This window comes from Cyprinus carpio, chromosome B6 (genome assembly GCF_018340385.1).
Source record: "Cyprinus carpio isolate SPL01 chromosome B6, ASM1834038v1, whole genome shotgun sequence".
In the NCBI taxonomy this organism is placed as follows: domain Eukaryota; kingdom Metazoa; phylum Chordata; class Actinopteri; order Cypriniformes; family Cyprinidae; genus Cyprinus; species Cyprinus carpio.
The window spans coordinates 17,459,663-17,474,228 of record NC_056602.1 but is presented as its reverse complement, the minus strand read 5'-3'; the positions used below and the strand labels follow the sequence as shown (position 1 = coordinate 17,474,228).

Here is a 14,566-nt window from a genome sequence, read left to right as displayed (position 1 = left end):
TTTATTTGCATGAAAGCACGCCATTATGCCTCTGATACTTTTTTTTTAAAAGTATATCCATTATAAACCGCAAACAATATTTCACATCTTTCAGGTTGATATGGTGACTTTTTATTTTATTTTTATTTTTTAATATCATTGCATAGTTTGTCAGTGTAAATGAAGCAAAACAATGGGACTTGCGGGGCAGGATTAAAATATGAGCCTACTCCATCATGACATCATCAGCCCATTACTGACCTACATTTAATTATTATTAATTTTTTTTTCTTCACACACACACACATAACGGGCAAATAAGGTCACGTGACGTGCAGGGCATTCCTCTCGCGCGCTGCCGCTGCCTGGGATTTGCATACAGGGTCGTTAAGGCTGATCCTTGGGGGATAATTTTAACCGACACGAGGTGTGAGCACACAGTGGGGTTGGCGGAAAAGTGGAGCACTTCTGTTTAAATTGGGGCCATGGGAGAGACAGCGTAATTTTCGGGAATCGGTTCATTTGAACAGTTTATTTCAAAGAACCGGTTAAAAATGATTCATACTTTGCGTCCTGACCGTCCTGACGTTAAAATCTTACATGTGATTTGCTTTTAACATTTTTATTTACTTTACGACTAAAAAAAAAAGAAAGAAAAAGAAATGTTATAATAAAAAGCTATTTGCTAAAACAAACTCAAATCACTCAAACCATTCATTTACGAATCGGACATCAGCTTAAGAGAAAACCAGTTGATCAAGTTTCCATCTTCTCAAAATCTTCTCGTCATTACCGCAAGGCAAACGTATCCCGTGAAATTTGCAAACCGTTCAGTTTAATTATTGTTCTCCTGCTTCTGTTCCAAGTTTCCAGTGTTTACCTCTCAATAATACATGGCCTATGTATGCATCATTTGTGAAATCAGACACTCGCGCATAAATGAATAAATCGCCCGTGGATTCACGATGCTTGGGACCACACACTCACACACACATAATGACTCGGATACCTCCGCCCACGCACACTGCGCACTTAGCGCTGCTCGCGGTGAGGACTGAGGAGTTCAAGGTTCCTATCACCCCTTTACATAAACACACGCGCGTCCCAGATGCGCGCTCTACCCGCTCCAGCACTCGCTCGAGCGCCCACGCGCTACTTTTCTGAGCCATTGAAATATTCTGGTCTTTTCTCTCACTCCCACGCAGAGACCCGCTGAATCACTGCTTTAGTTCATGTTCAGGTAATTCAGATGAATGCATATGACATACATGTAAGAGACTGGACCTTCCCATATAGTGATGGGGGAAATTATCCGTGTGTGATGAATATTAATCCATGCAATGCAATAAGGATATTAAACTGACATTCGTATTTATAAAGCAGTGCAGTGGTGGTTTACATTGCTATAGTTTACATTTTATTTTGTATGTGTGATTTAGACCGCCACCTCTAAAATTGCACAGAAAATCTTATGCATAATAAAAATAATAAGAAAAAGAATGTGATTGTTATAATTATTCTCGTGTCAAAAAAATATCCAAAAACTGAAAAAAATGTGCTATCCCCATTCTTAAAGAGTCAATGCAATCATCTGTAAATATTGTTGATGTGGGATGTGTAGCTGCTGAAACTCAAAGCATTCATTCAGGGACATTATAAGGACTCCTGTGATTGAGTCTGCCAGGAGATGGCATTTAGCACACCCACGAGAGACGGAATAAGTCATTCATTCCACACCAGAGCCAGTGTAAAAGGAGTCAAAAGATCTGTCAGGCATGCAAGATTTTCTGCAGGCATGCCTTCAGATGTTTCTGCCATACACAGTCTCTCCAAGTATACAGACTAAATGATTTCTGAGCTATAAATGTCAGCTTGTCCATACAGTTTATTTAAGCTTTCATGCAACCATTTAATAAACAATTAGTTTTTAGACACATTATTGGCAGTACAATGTTTGCTCTGTCAATAAAAAATAGTTCTGAAATTAGTCAAAGCAGGAAAAATGTTGTGCAACTCTGAGCAACACACAGCAGTGGTATTTTAACTAATCAGCAAGTCAGTTGAGTGAACGATTCAGTAAAGATTCACTTGTCGCCACCTACTGGCATAACAATGTAACAGAAAGGGTCAGTGAACAAACTGATGAAAACACAAGCAGAGTTAGTAACAGGTACAAGTGAAAAGTTGGATCGCTGATTTGGAAATCGATTATGCTCTGCCTCTTTTGGAACGAAAAAAGCATACTGTTGTACCGAATATCGGGATAAGAATACACATTCACCATTGTGCTCAGTGAAATTTTGTGGGTGAAATCCATTAATTTCAACATGAATCTGCTCAATTTGGGAGTTTTGCGTGTGGGCTTAAAAACTTTCCCATGCAGTTTGTGAATTCACAGTGCTGACCAAAAGAAAGCTGTTTGTTTTGAAAAGTGACTTTTGTGTGAGCTGTGCTTTAAGAACCAGTTGCGAAATTGGCATGGGGAAATATTTCTTCCTCATACAAAATTCCCAATCCCAAAGGAATTCCAAATCGCATGGATTCCTATGAAAAAGCTGCAAAAATTTGCCAAACAGTATGACGGCGCCTTTAAACATTGGTATGCTACTGAAAAAACAATCAACCTTTTCGGCCAACGAAATTAGTTGAATTTCGCTAATGTGACAACACTATTGGTTGATTTGCACTAGATATCCCAGCCGGCACATGACCGACCTTCAACGTTGAAATATGGTTGGAAATAAGGTCAGTTGTGGTTTCAACGTTGAAACAACGTTGATTCAACGTTTAAAGCTGAACGGTTGAAAAACTTTCGGCACATGATCAACCTTCATAGTTGAAATATGGTTGAAAAAATGACAGTTGTTGTTTCAACGTTGAAACAACATTGATACAACGTTTAAAGCTGAACGGTTGAAAAACTTCCGCTACACGACCAACCTTCAACGTTGAAATATGGTTGAAATAAGGTCAGTTGTTTTAACTTTCAAACAACTTTGAAAATGTTTAATGCTAAATGGTTGAAAAAGGTTAATAAACTTTTAAATTATTTATATTAAATTAATATTATTATTATTTTAATAGCATTTTACAATATTTTAATCATGATACCTATTCTAAAATCTAAAGGTATATGTTCTCATCATTAACAACAATAAAACTAAATACATTTAGCTCCTTTATCACACTGAAACAATTCCTACTGGTTGTTTTACTTTATTGCTTTGATCATGATTGGTTAATCTGGCTGTCATCCAGGAAACTGGACAGTGAATCGGTTCGCGCCTTTCTACATTTGAAAATATGACCGTTATTATCGTTCTTTCTGTGAGTGAGGCGGCTGACTGTGAGCTGCTGCTAGTTGTAACTGCTCGGTCGGTCCCGAATTATTTTATATTTGCCTGTTAATTTTTTTTTTTTTTTTGAGCGAATTTGAGTCGTGACATGTCAATGGAGAACAAAAACTGTAATGTGAACACAAGAAGTGGTGAGATGTGTTCTGCGAGGTCCTGCAAACATACTGGCAAATTGAGGTAAGGAAATCGCTATCTTTATTATCTTTTGAAAATAGTAAAGTAAGTTATATCGTTACGTTACCAGAGTTTACAAATGGGTAGCTTAAAGGACATGTAACCTGCAGAAGATAAATAAATACCTGTGTGTGTATTTTTGTATTGTTTATCACAGATGCTCAAGTTAGATGCTCATCTGATGTTGTTGTGTTGCTGGTAAATTATGTGTTAATGTCTGTCTTTTAGAGATTTTTCCCCATTTTCCTGATATGAATCCCATGGATTAGGTGTGTTGTTATATATGTTTTTATTCTTATAATAGTCTCAAAGTGTTTTCTGAAACATATAATTGCAAATGTTGGTACAATTTAAATGAATTAATGAAAATGAATTTAAAAATAAATTAGGATTGTTTAAAGCAGTGGTTCTCAAAGTGTCAGGCCCCCTGTAGTGGTTACACAGGGAATCACTAAATTAAATATTAATGTTAATACAATTTCATTTAATCTTTAAGTTTTTTTGTTGTTGTTTTTTACATTTAAGTACAGTATAGTTATGTAACTTTTGTTATAACATTTTAATTTAATCGTTTTTCATTTACCTGTATGTAAGCACAGTGCAGTGTTAATGTTCAAACGGTGTATTTACAATGTTAAAGTGGCTGACAACAATAAATATTCTTATTAGGAATAAAACTGCCTAATTTTTTAACTGCAGAGCTATAGCTGAATAGTTAGGACTACTACGCTGCTGAAATTTAATGTTCATTATGGTGGAACTTAGAGAGACAAATATTTTCTGAAGTGGTACTTGGTAAAAAAAGTTTGAGAACCACTGGTTTAAAGAAATGGTATAAATGAAATCCTGCTTTTTAAGAACTTTTCAGTAAACCATTTCTTCTTTCCTCTTGTGTAGAGTCATCAAGGATCCAGCTTATTATTGAAACATTGGTAAGAAATTTTTCAGCTGCTGCATTGCACTGTCACTTCTGGTAGAGATTCATTGACTTTTTGTGATAGGTTTTGATTTTATTTAGTTTAATAAAAATGTACTTAATTTGATTTTACTTGTTTTACTACACTGTATTTATAGTGTTCTGATTAAAACAGTATAACTGTGGGCTCTGAAAACACTACTTGTGAGTAATTTGTTAATATTGTAAACTTTCATCTGAATACATTAAATAAGTGTTTAATGAATAGTGTTGTGCACTTTGTTTCCAACTTCACTTGTTATTGAACTGTAAAGTGAAAATATTGTGTGATTTATTTTGCATTCAGTTTTCAGTTAAATATATTTCACAATATCAAAGTTGATATTTTATGAGGATTTATTTTTGGTGTTTTTGTTTATACAGGACAGTATAGAAAGCACACAAGTGGGAGAGCGTGGAGGGGACGGCATCAGAAAGGACCAAGGGCTGGGACTCTTTCAAGGATCACCTGAAGCACAACCACACTATATGCACGAGGCTGTTGGTTCTAACATTTTAGGTTCCCCTTCGGTAGAAATCACATTCCGCATTCACTGTGGTAAAAAAAGACACAGTCCGGGGGGGTTCCCGTTAGAAATGCCCCCCCCCCTCGGGGTGCCCCCTTTAACGCTGGTTCCTTGGAATTGTCCTAACCTTCCCTGCCCTTACAGCGTCCCTGGTTGCCGGTTCCATTCTCGGATTGTTCAACACATTTTCACTGCACAAATGTACACATCTCTTGTAATGAGACACATTACTAAAACATGTTTTTTGCAGAAACTGTAGTTTTCCACCAAAATAAAAGATCAGCTGGTTTCAGTCATAAAGGTACAAGGGTTTCTCTTGCAAGTGCCACACAAAATATGCATTTATATGCAAAAATATGCCAAATTATTTTACAAAAACCTTTAAATATTATTGTATTTGAATTGTTATTCTACTTGTTTTTAACAATACATCCATGCATACTCTGCAAAATAAAGTTTGGGATTATTTTCATCTGTTTTATACAGTATGTTTCCAAAATAAAACTGCTGTTTTACAATTTTGAGCATGTGGTAGTTTATTGAAGTTAATTGTAAAGCCATTGCTGCCAGTCATTTGATTTTTAGCCTTTATAATGTACAGTGTTGATCTAAATGCAAAATAGGCTCTAATTGAACATACAGTTGTGTATTTATACATGGTGCAAGGTACGACGGTGAAACAACGTCGTGTTATCAACGTTGATTCACTTTTCAAAATCAACACCTAATTCAACGTTAAGCCAACGTCTACAGAACGACCATAATTCACCCATGATGAAGGTAAGACGGTTGAAACGGCGTCGCGTTTTCAACAGTGAATCAATGTCGTGATTTCAACGGTGAATCAACGTCACAATATCAACGTTGATCCAATTTGCAAAATCGAAAGGTAATTCAACGTTGATTCAACCATGGTACCTGACGTTGTTTCAACATTGAATCAACGTTGAAATGCCGTCTGGTATACCTAATGCTTAATAATGTTTTAATAAATATATTTAATTACAAAGGATCTGCTTACTAGAACTATAATTGCATCATCATCCCAAACTGTTATGCTAATATTTTATTGTTATTATTTATTGTTGCTATCTTAAAATGATATGGCATTTATTGTTATTATTTTTAATATGATACTGTGCTGTTAAGAAGGGGAAAAGAGACTGATAGTCAGAATGTGTTTAGTTTTCCATCGGTGGGGGTCGCCAGCTGTACTGTGCTGGGGCTCATCCACACTTAGTTTCAAGAGTGCCGTCGATGGGTTTGACTCGAAGCACAGACGCCCACCTCTCCGCTCTCTCCGACTCACTTTCCACCGAGAGCTTCAAGATGGCGGCCGCTTCATCCATCCAGCCGCCGAGCGTGCACGCGATAAAGCGCGAAAACTCACCTCACCCGGAGTCCGACAGCCCCGCGAGCCGACAGGACGAGGACGCAGCATCCGAGGGGACCACCATCCTCAGAGATCTACCGGAACTTGATCCCGAGGAGATCGAGAAACGGCTGGAGAAAACTCGCAGAGAGCTGAGCAACAGGAGGAAGATCCTTATTAAGAACCTGCCACAGGATACAACCAACCAGGTGAAGTTAGACAGATTCACACACATCAGCCTGGCAGGTGAAAGTTACACCGCTCTCTAGTTCATGGGAAAAAAGGGCTTTTCAAGAGCTTTTCTTTGCATTTTAAGTATGGTTGTTATATTATTAGTCAAGATACATAAACGAGTTTTTTTTTCTCCATGATTTTTGCATCTAACATATATAGATAGTTAAGTGCATCATGTAACGTTACGACCGCTAATGTTTCCTCCTAAGTTAATAAATAAAATGGCAAACACACATCAGTTACAAGAAAGTTAAATTAAAAGAATTATTAGTTTGAAATACGGATATTTAGCATCGCCTATGTAAACGTAAACAGTTAAAATTATGTGACCTTGAAAGAAATTAAAGAATAGAGCAGAGCTCAAACTTTTACGTTCATCATCGGGAAAACCTGTCGGTTTAACTGTTTGCGCGTGACCCATAACGTTATCTGCCTTTAAACAACACCAAATTTCTATTGTAAAAGCACCACTGAAGTGAAACGAAAACAAATAAGCGGAAAATATGCAGTATAATAACAGCCCGACGGCACGTTTGGATGAACGCGCTCCGTCTGTAAGAGTTCCGCTGAAAACCAGCCGCTCCCCGTCTCTGTCTCGTTCAGCGTTCATCAGCTCTTGCGTTTTATGTGTCCCCACAGCCTAATAAATGCGACTCAAATACTCGTCCATTAACCAGTGTGCAGCCTAACATATGTTCGGTGTAACTGGGTATATACCGGACTTATTTCGAAATATTAAATATGTTCGTTGTAAGTGGGTAGTTTACTTTTAATAAGCTCTAATGGGTTTTAATTTACTCATCTTATAAGATTTTCTTAATTATCTTATGTTTTTTTATTTTTTGGTCATACTTTGCTAATCGTTCCTTATTGTAACTCTTATTATATTGAATTTAGAGTACGACTTGTTTGCTTATTAATGTTTCCTACATGCTGCGGCTCTTATCTATTTGCTGGTTGTGGTTGGATGTTGTCTGGAGGCATGTTTGCTCATGGAGACAGGCAGACTGACTGAGATCCGGCTGAGGGCGTGCAGGCAGGGAGAACAGCACAGCGGTGAGCTGAACTCTGAGTGGGAGATTTTCTTATTCAACGAGCCGAGGTGGCTGCTGCCGATGGCATTTCCTACAGAGTTTTGCCACATTATTACTGTCAGTAAACATGCCGGATACCTGGGTCCTTGAGGGAAGTGTAATATTTCCCCAGCTCCAGGAGATGATGAATGCAGACAGTTAATATCTAATTGTCAGTATGTGCTGAACAGATGACACTGCACTGTACGTTTGCACTACCACAATGCACAAAACATTAACTTTCAGGTTAAGTTGTGCGGAGTATGCAGTAGCATTAGTTTTGACTGATTCTTTTAAGATGTTTAATTGTTACGACGTGCTCTTGCATGCTTTTTCGCTTAGCCTATACTGCATGTTGTATTGGGGACACCTATAACCTTAGACAGCACGACAGTGAGTAACAGTTTGGAGAAGAGTGTCAGGTGCACACCGCCGCTGTGATCAGGTCACAGAGTAGCGGCTTATCACTGAGAACACATGTCAGGCAAAGCAGCTCGGTCTCTCTTTCTGTCTGTGTCCCTCATTCATACGTACACAATCACTCTGCTCCTTATTCTGAATAATTTAGGAGCAGGTCGGTCACAGGTTTGGGCAGGGGAAATGTCAGAAATGAACTCTGCTGATTGGCTCTTTGTCAGGTGACAGCATATTTTGGCTGATCTCATCCTCTCCCCATTGTTGAGCTCTGTCCACTCTTCCACAGGTTTGTTATTGGTTTGGGTGTCAGTAGCAGATGTTCAGCAGTGGAGTATGGGAGTGTGTGTTTTCTCTGAATACTCAACACAACATTCACACTTACAGATGGGTTGGGTGATATAAGCAAAACATGTATCATTAATACATACCATTAATGATCTGTTATATTAATATTCTCCTCTTCTAATATTCTCATCAACCGTATATGTGGTTCAGAAAATGATTAAAAAAACAGGGAAATATATATATATATGAAATATATATGATGAAAATGAAAATGAAAATAGGAAATACTGAACTAGATAAAATAAAATAAATGTAACAATTTTTATGTTTTATTCTTTTTTTCTTTAAAGTAATGGTAAGTAATCCAATCTGTCATCTGTAATTATATGAATGTAAAGTCATTTGAATGATTATTCCCTTCCATGGAGTGGCATTTTGCACAAACTTGACACAAACAATCCTTAAAATCAGTATATCACCTACCCCCAAATAAAAATGTATTTAAAACATTTCAATATTTGGATTAAATATGTATTCCTAGCCTATATTTGTTTAAGTTTGCTAAGAGCTCAGAAATGTCTACTTTGTTTTATATCATACTTGAGTTGTAGTCACTTTAGAGGTCACTGCACACTGTTTACATAGTGTTGCTGGCTAGAATAAATTGTTTTCCTTCCCCTTCCTTCTGAAGATTAGTTTCTATCTGGTTTCAATTTCTCTCTGTTCTGTCCTGACCTCGTATAACCTTGTCCTTGGCTATTGACTCGGGTCACAACAGACCAAAGCAAGCTCTACCTATATCTGTGTCAGTCTGTTTTACCCCAATATCTGAGCCGTGTGGTGCGTCTCAACAAAATACAATTCACCTTATTCTTCAACGTGGAAGTAAGCCTATTGGCCAGACTTCTGGTACATTAGCCAGTCGCTATAGAGAAATATTGAGAAGAATAACAACATGCAGTAAATGGTAAAACTGTTTGTATTACAAACAAGTGTGTTCATAATTAAGATAATACATTAAAATAACAAGACACACCAATTTGCAATATCAAGCAACAAAATGAGCTGTTTTTTACAGCTAAAAATGGCTGGATGTGGGTGAGACTGGAAGCCAGTCCCATAAAAATTACAAATGGCCGTGCTCATTTTTACAGCAAGAATAAGGTGGATGGAACTCATTATAATCAGTGATGCTGTCTACACTGGATGCTGTTGCCTCTTTCTATTTATGACATACTGACACATATATTTCAAATGATTTGTAAGGGTCTCTGACAACTGTGGCGTCCGGTGTAGACATGATGTAAGGAGTGATGCGGAGCAGATGTCGGAGGGTGGGCGAATCACGATGCTGCCTTAACATTGTGATGTCTGTCAGCCATTGTTGAAGGACGATGGCATTGTCTATTGGCCCAACCCTAAGTGCTATAGTAAATATGTTGTAGAAATATTAAATACTGCTTGAAATCGGTGACTAAATGTAATTATTAGGACTAAATGCACACATAAACTAGAAGGTGTGGGGTGGGTGATATACCGGTAGACACGATTTAACCAATATAAATTTGTCAACTGATAGAGATTTTGGATTATCCCCTCTATCGCGGTTACATGCTCATATGATGTTGCTTTCCTACGTGGTCAAGAAAACTAATCTTTTGCACGTGCTATCCTTGTAAATTTAGGTCTTAAGTGAAAGTAAACAGCTGAGAAAGAAAACACATGTGTAACAGTATATTGGACCCAGGCAGCTCATAAAGTGACAGCAGTCTAATATTCCTGCTGTCTGCCATTCATGTTAATCAAACAACGAAGGAGAGAAAATCTCTACTGCTCTTGACTAAATCACTTTTGTAACTTTAATTAGAAGAAACATATATTTAATTTATACAGTGAAGAAAATGCTGTTTTTATAAATTTGATTACTTTTAAACAATGTAGCATTTATTATTTATTTTTCCTAATTTAGTGTTTTTGCCCTATTGCTTGTAGTATGTTTCTTATTATTATTCTTTACTTGTCTTCAGTAAGCCTGATTTTTTTTTTTTTTTTTTTTTTTTTTAGGCTAGTATTATTTTAAGTGATATTAACATTGGTGACAAGAATGGTATAAGAATTTTTTATATCATAAAGACCTCATTTATAACTATATAATTGAATAACTATATTGTGATATACTGTATGTATATATATATATATATATATATATATATATATATATATATAAAGTTATTCAATTATAAATGATTATAGTTATGAAATTATTATGTAGATGTAGATATATTGTTACCATGAAAAAAAAATTACTCATATCGTGAATTGTGATCACGAAAGGTGGTCATTTCACCCACCTCTAATCCTGTTAATTTTCCATCCATTTTTTGAGGAACCCTGGCTAGTAGAAAAGCTTGTCCTGCATAGCAAGAGTACCCAAGGGGGAGGAGCTTAGTAAAAGACAATCACTAGAGTGAAAATTACAAATGCACAATTTGCATTTTTTGCACATTGCAGAATAAAAGTGAAAAAGCAGTGTAGTGTAAATTGTTTGTTTTGTAGTGATATATAGTAGTAGCTAGCACCTTTCATCAGTGTCACAGGCCTTACAACACATTATCACAACATTACACATCTCATCCTGGCCTTGTCTTCTCAGAGACAACGAAGCGTCTGAGTTCTCAGCAGTACAAAATGATTCACACGTGAGCATATTTATACTCTTACTCGGAAAAATTTCTCTCTTTTCGTTTTAACTTCAATCTTTTAGTTTTAAATTTCCTTGTTAACACAGACTGTCTGTAAAGCATTTGATTGAGTCACATGCAGCATGACCTCTGTTTCCTTGGTGAATAGGCACATAGACATTAATCAAGGGCAGTAACCCCCCTTCCTTCTGTTAGCTTTCAACCGTCCCAGATGTTCAGTTGAATCATTGTGGGCCGATGCTGGTCCTGACAGTGTGAGCCATATCTAATGGTATCTAGATGCTCACTCAGGCCTTCTGGCCATTTATGGGCCATTACAATGCATGTGTAATGCGCTGTGTTAAGAGAAAGCCATAAGTGATGCAGACTTGTGTGGAAAGTGTCTTGTTGACTCTAATTAAAGGCAGAGGGAGGGAGTGCACTGCTCTTTTAAATGGCAAAGAAAGTGAATTAGACAAAGTGTACTTCCATTTAGCAAAGGACTGTACAGGATGTGAAGTTGAAAAAAAAATAGTTTACTGTATGTACTGTATATAACAGATTAGAATGCATGTCACTGCTTATTTTAATTTGATTTTCATACATATTAAAGGAAATAAATGTGTTAATAGTTTGACAGATATGACTATTAAGTTATCTCAAATACTCATGTCTGTCTTTCATCATTTACTCACAATAATGTCGTTCCAAACCTGTATGGACCCTTTTCACATTTCCGTGTTTTTTAGAAGAAGTCATCATTGTTGGGTGAGCTTTTATAGTGGTCAGTGCGAGACTACGTATATTTTTTTTGCATTCCCATTTGCTCAAACAGCAAAAGAAAAACTCAACGATAGTGTTTTCATGATCTTTTAGAAAGAGGAAAAAATAGACCGAGATTGATAACATCAGTCAGAAAAGAGAACAATGTCAAATTTACCATCTCTCTCACAGCCGCTGTATTAAAAACACCCTCACAGCAGCATTCGTTTTTCATAATTTGATGCAAAGGTAATATAATACGAATAGTGTTATAAATGTACATACATTACAAAAGAAAATATAAAATCTTTGCACAATTTACGATGCTGATGACCTTTGAAATGCGTCATCACAGTCTGAGAAAAGGGTTCATTGCTTTTTTCTTCTGTGGAACACAAAAAATAGAAGTTTTGAACAATTTCCAAACTGCTTTTGTCCATGCAGTGAAATACAATGACCAGAGATCTCAGTCTCCCGAAAGAACAAAATATAAACAAAACCATAGAAGGTTTATTAAAGGGTGTCATATCACACATTTGAAAATTCCGTCATCATTTACATAATCCCAAAGATATTTGTTTATCTTTGAAACACAAATGTAGATACTTTTATGAAACCTGAGATGTCTATCCCTCCATTGAAAGTCCATGTAAACAAATCTTTGACGATTCAATATCTGAAAAGTATTGTAAATGTCATTTATCATGTTTCGAGTGGTCTTTTGTAGTTTTTATGTTTTTATTCACATATAAACATTGTTTAATGCAAATACGTAGAGCACATCAAATATGGTAAACAGAAGCTCTTGCTTGACGTTCAAGAACCAATGAGGTTTGTCCTTGACAAGCACGTCTGAGTTTCCACAAGAACCAAAGTTTGTTCTTTTGATACAGTTGAGCTTTTGTTTAACATATTTGATGTGCATGTGTAAATGAAAGCCTAAATTAAATCGGCTCATCCAATAACCCGTTCATGTCTCTTCAGAAGACATATTAAACTGCTCAGTTGACGTGGATTCATTTACATCACCAAATACACAATTTTAGGTCCTCAGCAAAATCATTGTTCGTCAGACCACCGGCATTACATGAAGTACATCTCAGCACAGCACACATTAACAGCCCCATGCTGCTGCAGTATGCCATGTCCCCTGCTGAATCCAGAAGTCCCTTTGTCACAATCAAGTGTGTCCTTCTGGATGTTCCTTATGACCAGCTAGAGAAAACACAAAGCCAGTGTGGGCACCTCTGCTTAATCTCTGTTAACACACGTCCGGGATGTGACAGCAGGGCCTGCTGTGTGCATATAAGGAAAGAGGAAGAGATTTATGAGACAGCCTATGTGTGTGTTTATCTGATGGATAACAGCGGACACTCTGGTTCTTTGTGTGGCTGCAGTTGGAAATCTTTATTCTCATGGCCACACCTTCATTGTATTGATTTTCATAATGATAAAAGAACAAATTTGTATGGCACCCCATACACTGCATCTGGATGATCACACACTGAATTTATTATTACTGAATCTTTGATATTTTATGTTTTTCTTTTCATGTGTTTCAGCAGAAATATGTTTATACACCTTTATTTGATTTTAGAAAAGGAAGAAACCCTTCTGAACGAGACATTTTATGTTTCAGATTGTCTCTAAATGATGGCTGGAGGACAATTACGACATATTACGACATTTTGTTTATTCGTTTTTTATTATTAAAAATTGTGTATTGTAGTATATCTAGGGTGTATGACAACGGTCTTTCCCTGATACAATTTTGATTATTTAATGCTGTTATATATATAGCTTATAATATATATAGCTTATTTACAATTTTAGCTCCAGTTCCACTCCGGGTTATCCATTTACTCACTAGTAAATGAAAGAGGAACAGAGCTCACTAAATGGAATTAATATTATAATATACTCCTAGTAGGAACTAACTGCTAATAATATATATTTGTATAGTGAAAAACAAACATGCAATACAGTGTAGCATTAATTTGCTCACTTTTTCTCTCTTTTCGTTTTCCCCAGGAGGTCCATGAAATTCTACGCGAGTACGAGCTCAAATACTGTTTTGTGGACCGAAACAAAGGAACAGGTAATTGGCCTCCTTCAGTCATGCTACTGCTCTCATGTTTCTAATGGTTCTCTTCCATCTGAGCCAATAGAATCCAGACCTCTCGAAAAACACCACACATTTACCTACTTAAAGCACCTGAGATGTTAATTTTGTGTGGTGCTGAATGAGCACTTACAGAGAATTGTCTTGATGAAAGGTCTCAGCTCTGTAACTGCAAAAATGTTGTCTGTTCCTTTTGAAGTAAAGAGAAGCTTTGAGGATTTTTGAGTTTGTACATTCTGTCACTGGGTTGATTTGTCCTCTTTCTATTTTTGTTCTGTACGAAATACTGAATCAAATAAGCAGTGCATTTCAGATTTCATATATAATTTTAACTTCATTATAATTAAATAATAAATCAAATGTAATATTATTTTAACTTCAGTCCATCACTTAAAATAATGATCTAATACGTCCTACTTCAACTGGATTCCAGACAGTTTGAAAGCTCAGGGTGACTTCCAAAACAAACCAAGCTTGTCATTGTCATCCATGCTGAAAATCAATTTTAAGTCTAACATATGGTAACAAAATGCTCTGAAGTTAAGCAACAGTGTGTTCTGTTATTTAGTTTGAGAAATTAAAAGAAATGTTGCAGCCTGAATAATAGGAAAAGCTTGCTCACTTGGAAC

General features: G+C 36.5%; 1 protein-coding gene and 1 long non-coding RNA gene across 5 annotated transcripts in view; both read left to right on the top strand.

Moving 5' to 3' along the window:
- The first annotated feature begins 2,668 nt into the window (after positions 1 to 2,668).
- On the top strand, positions 2,669 to 5,294 carry LOC122137679. Its single transcript, XR_006155020.1, has 3 exons — positions 2,669 to 3,778; positions 4,407 to 4,441; positions 4,849 to 5,294. It is a non-coding gene; the product is annotated as an uncharacterized LOC122137679 (long non-coding RNA).
- An 877-nt stretch (positions 5,295 to 6,171) lies between these two features.
- LOC109054245 (ribonucleoprotein PTB-binding 2-like) overlaps positions 6,172 to 14,566 on the top strand; it is a 64,520-nt gene continuing 56,125 nt past the window's right edge. For 3 of the 4 annotated variants that reach the window (XR_006155019.1, XM_042725983.1, XM_042725981.1), the window contains exons 1-2: positions 6,173 to 6,572; positions 13,847 to 13,913. Coding sequence is in view for 3 of the 4 variants with exons in the window: in XM_042725983.1 (XP_042581917.1) it covers positions 6,249 to 6,572; positions 13,847 to 13,913 (391 nt within the window). In the remaining variant the exon portion in view is untranslated. Of the gene's footprint in view, positions 6,573 to 13,846; positions 13,914 to 14,566 lie in introns of all 4 variants that reach the window. The other variant, XM_042725982.1, reaches the window with a different exon arrangement.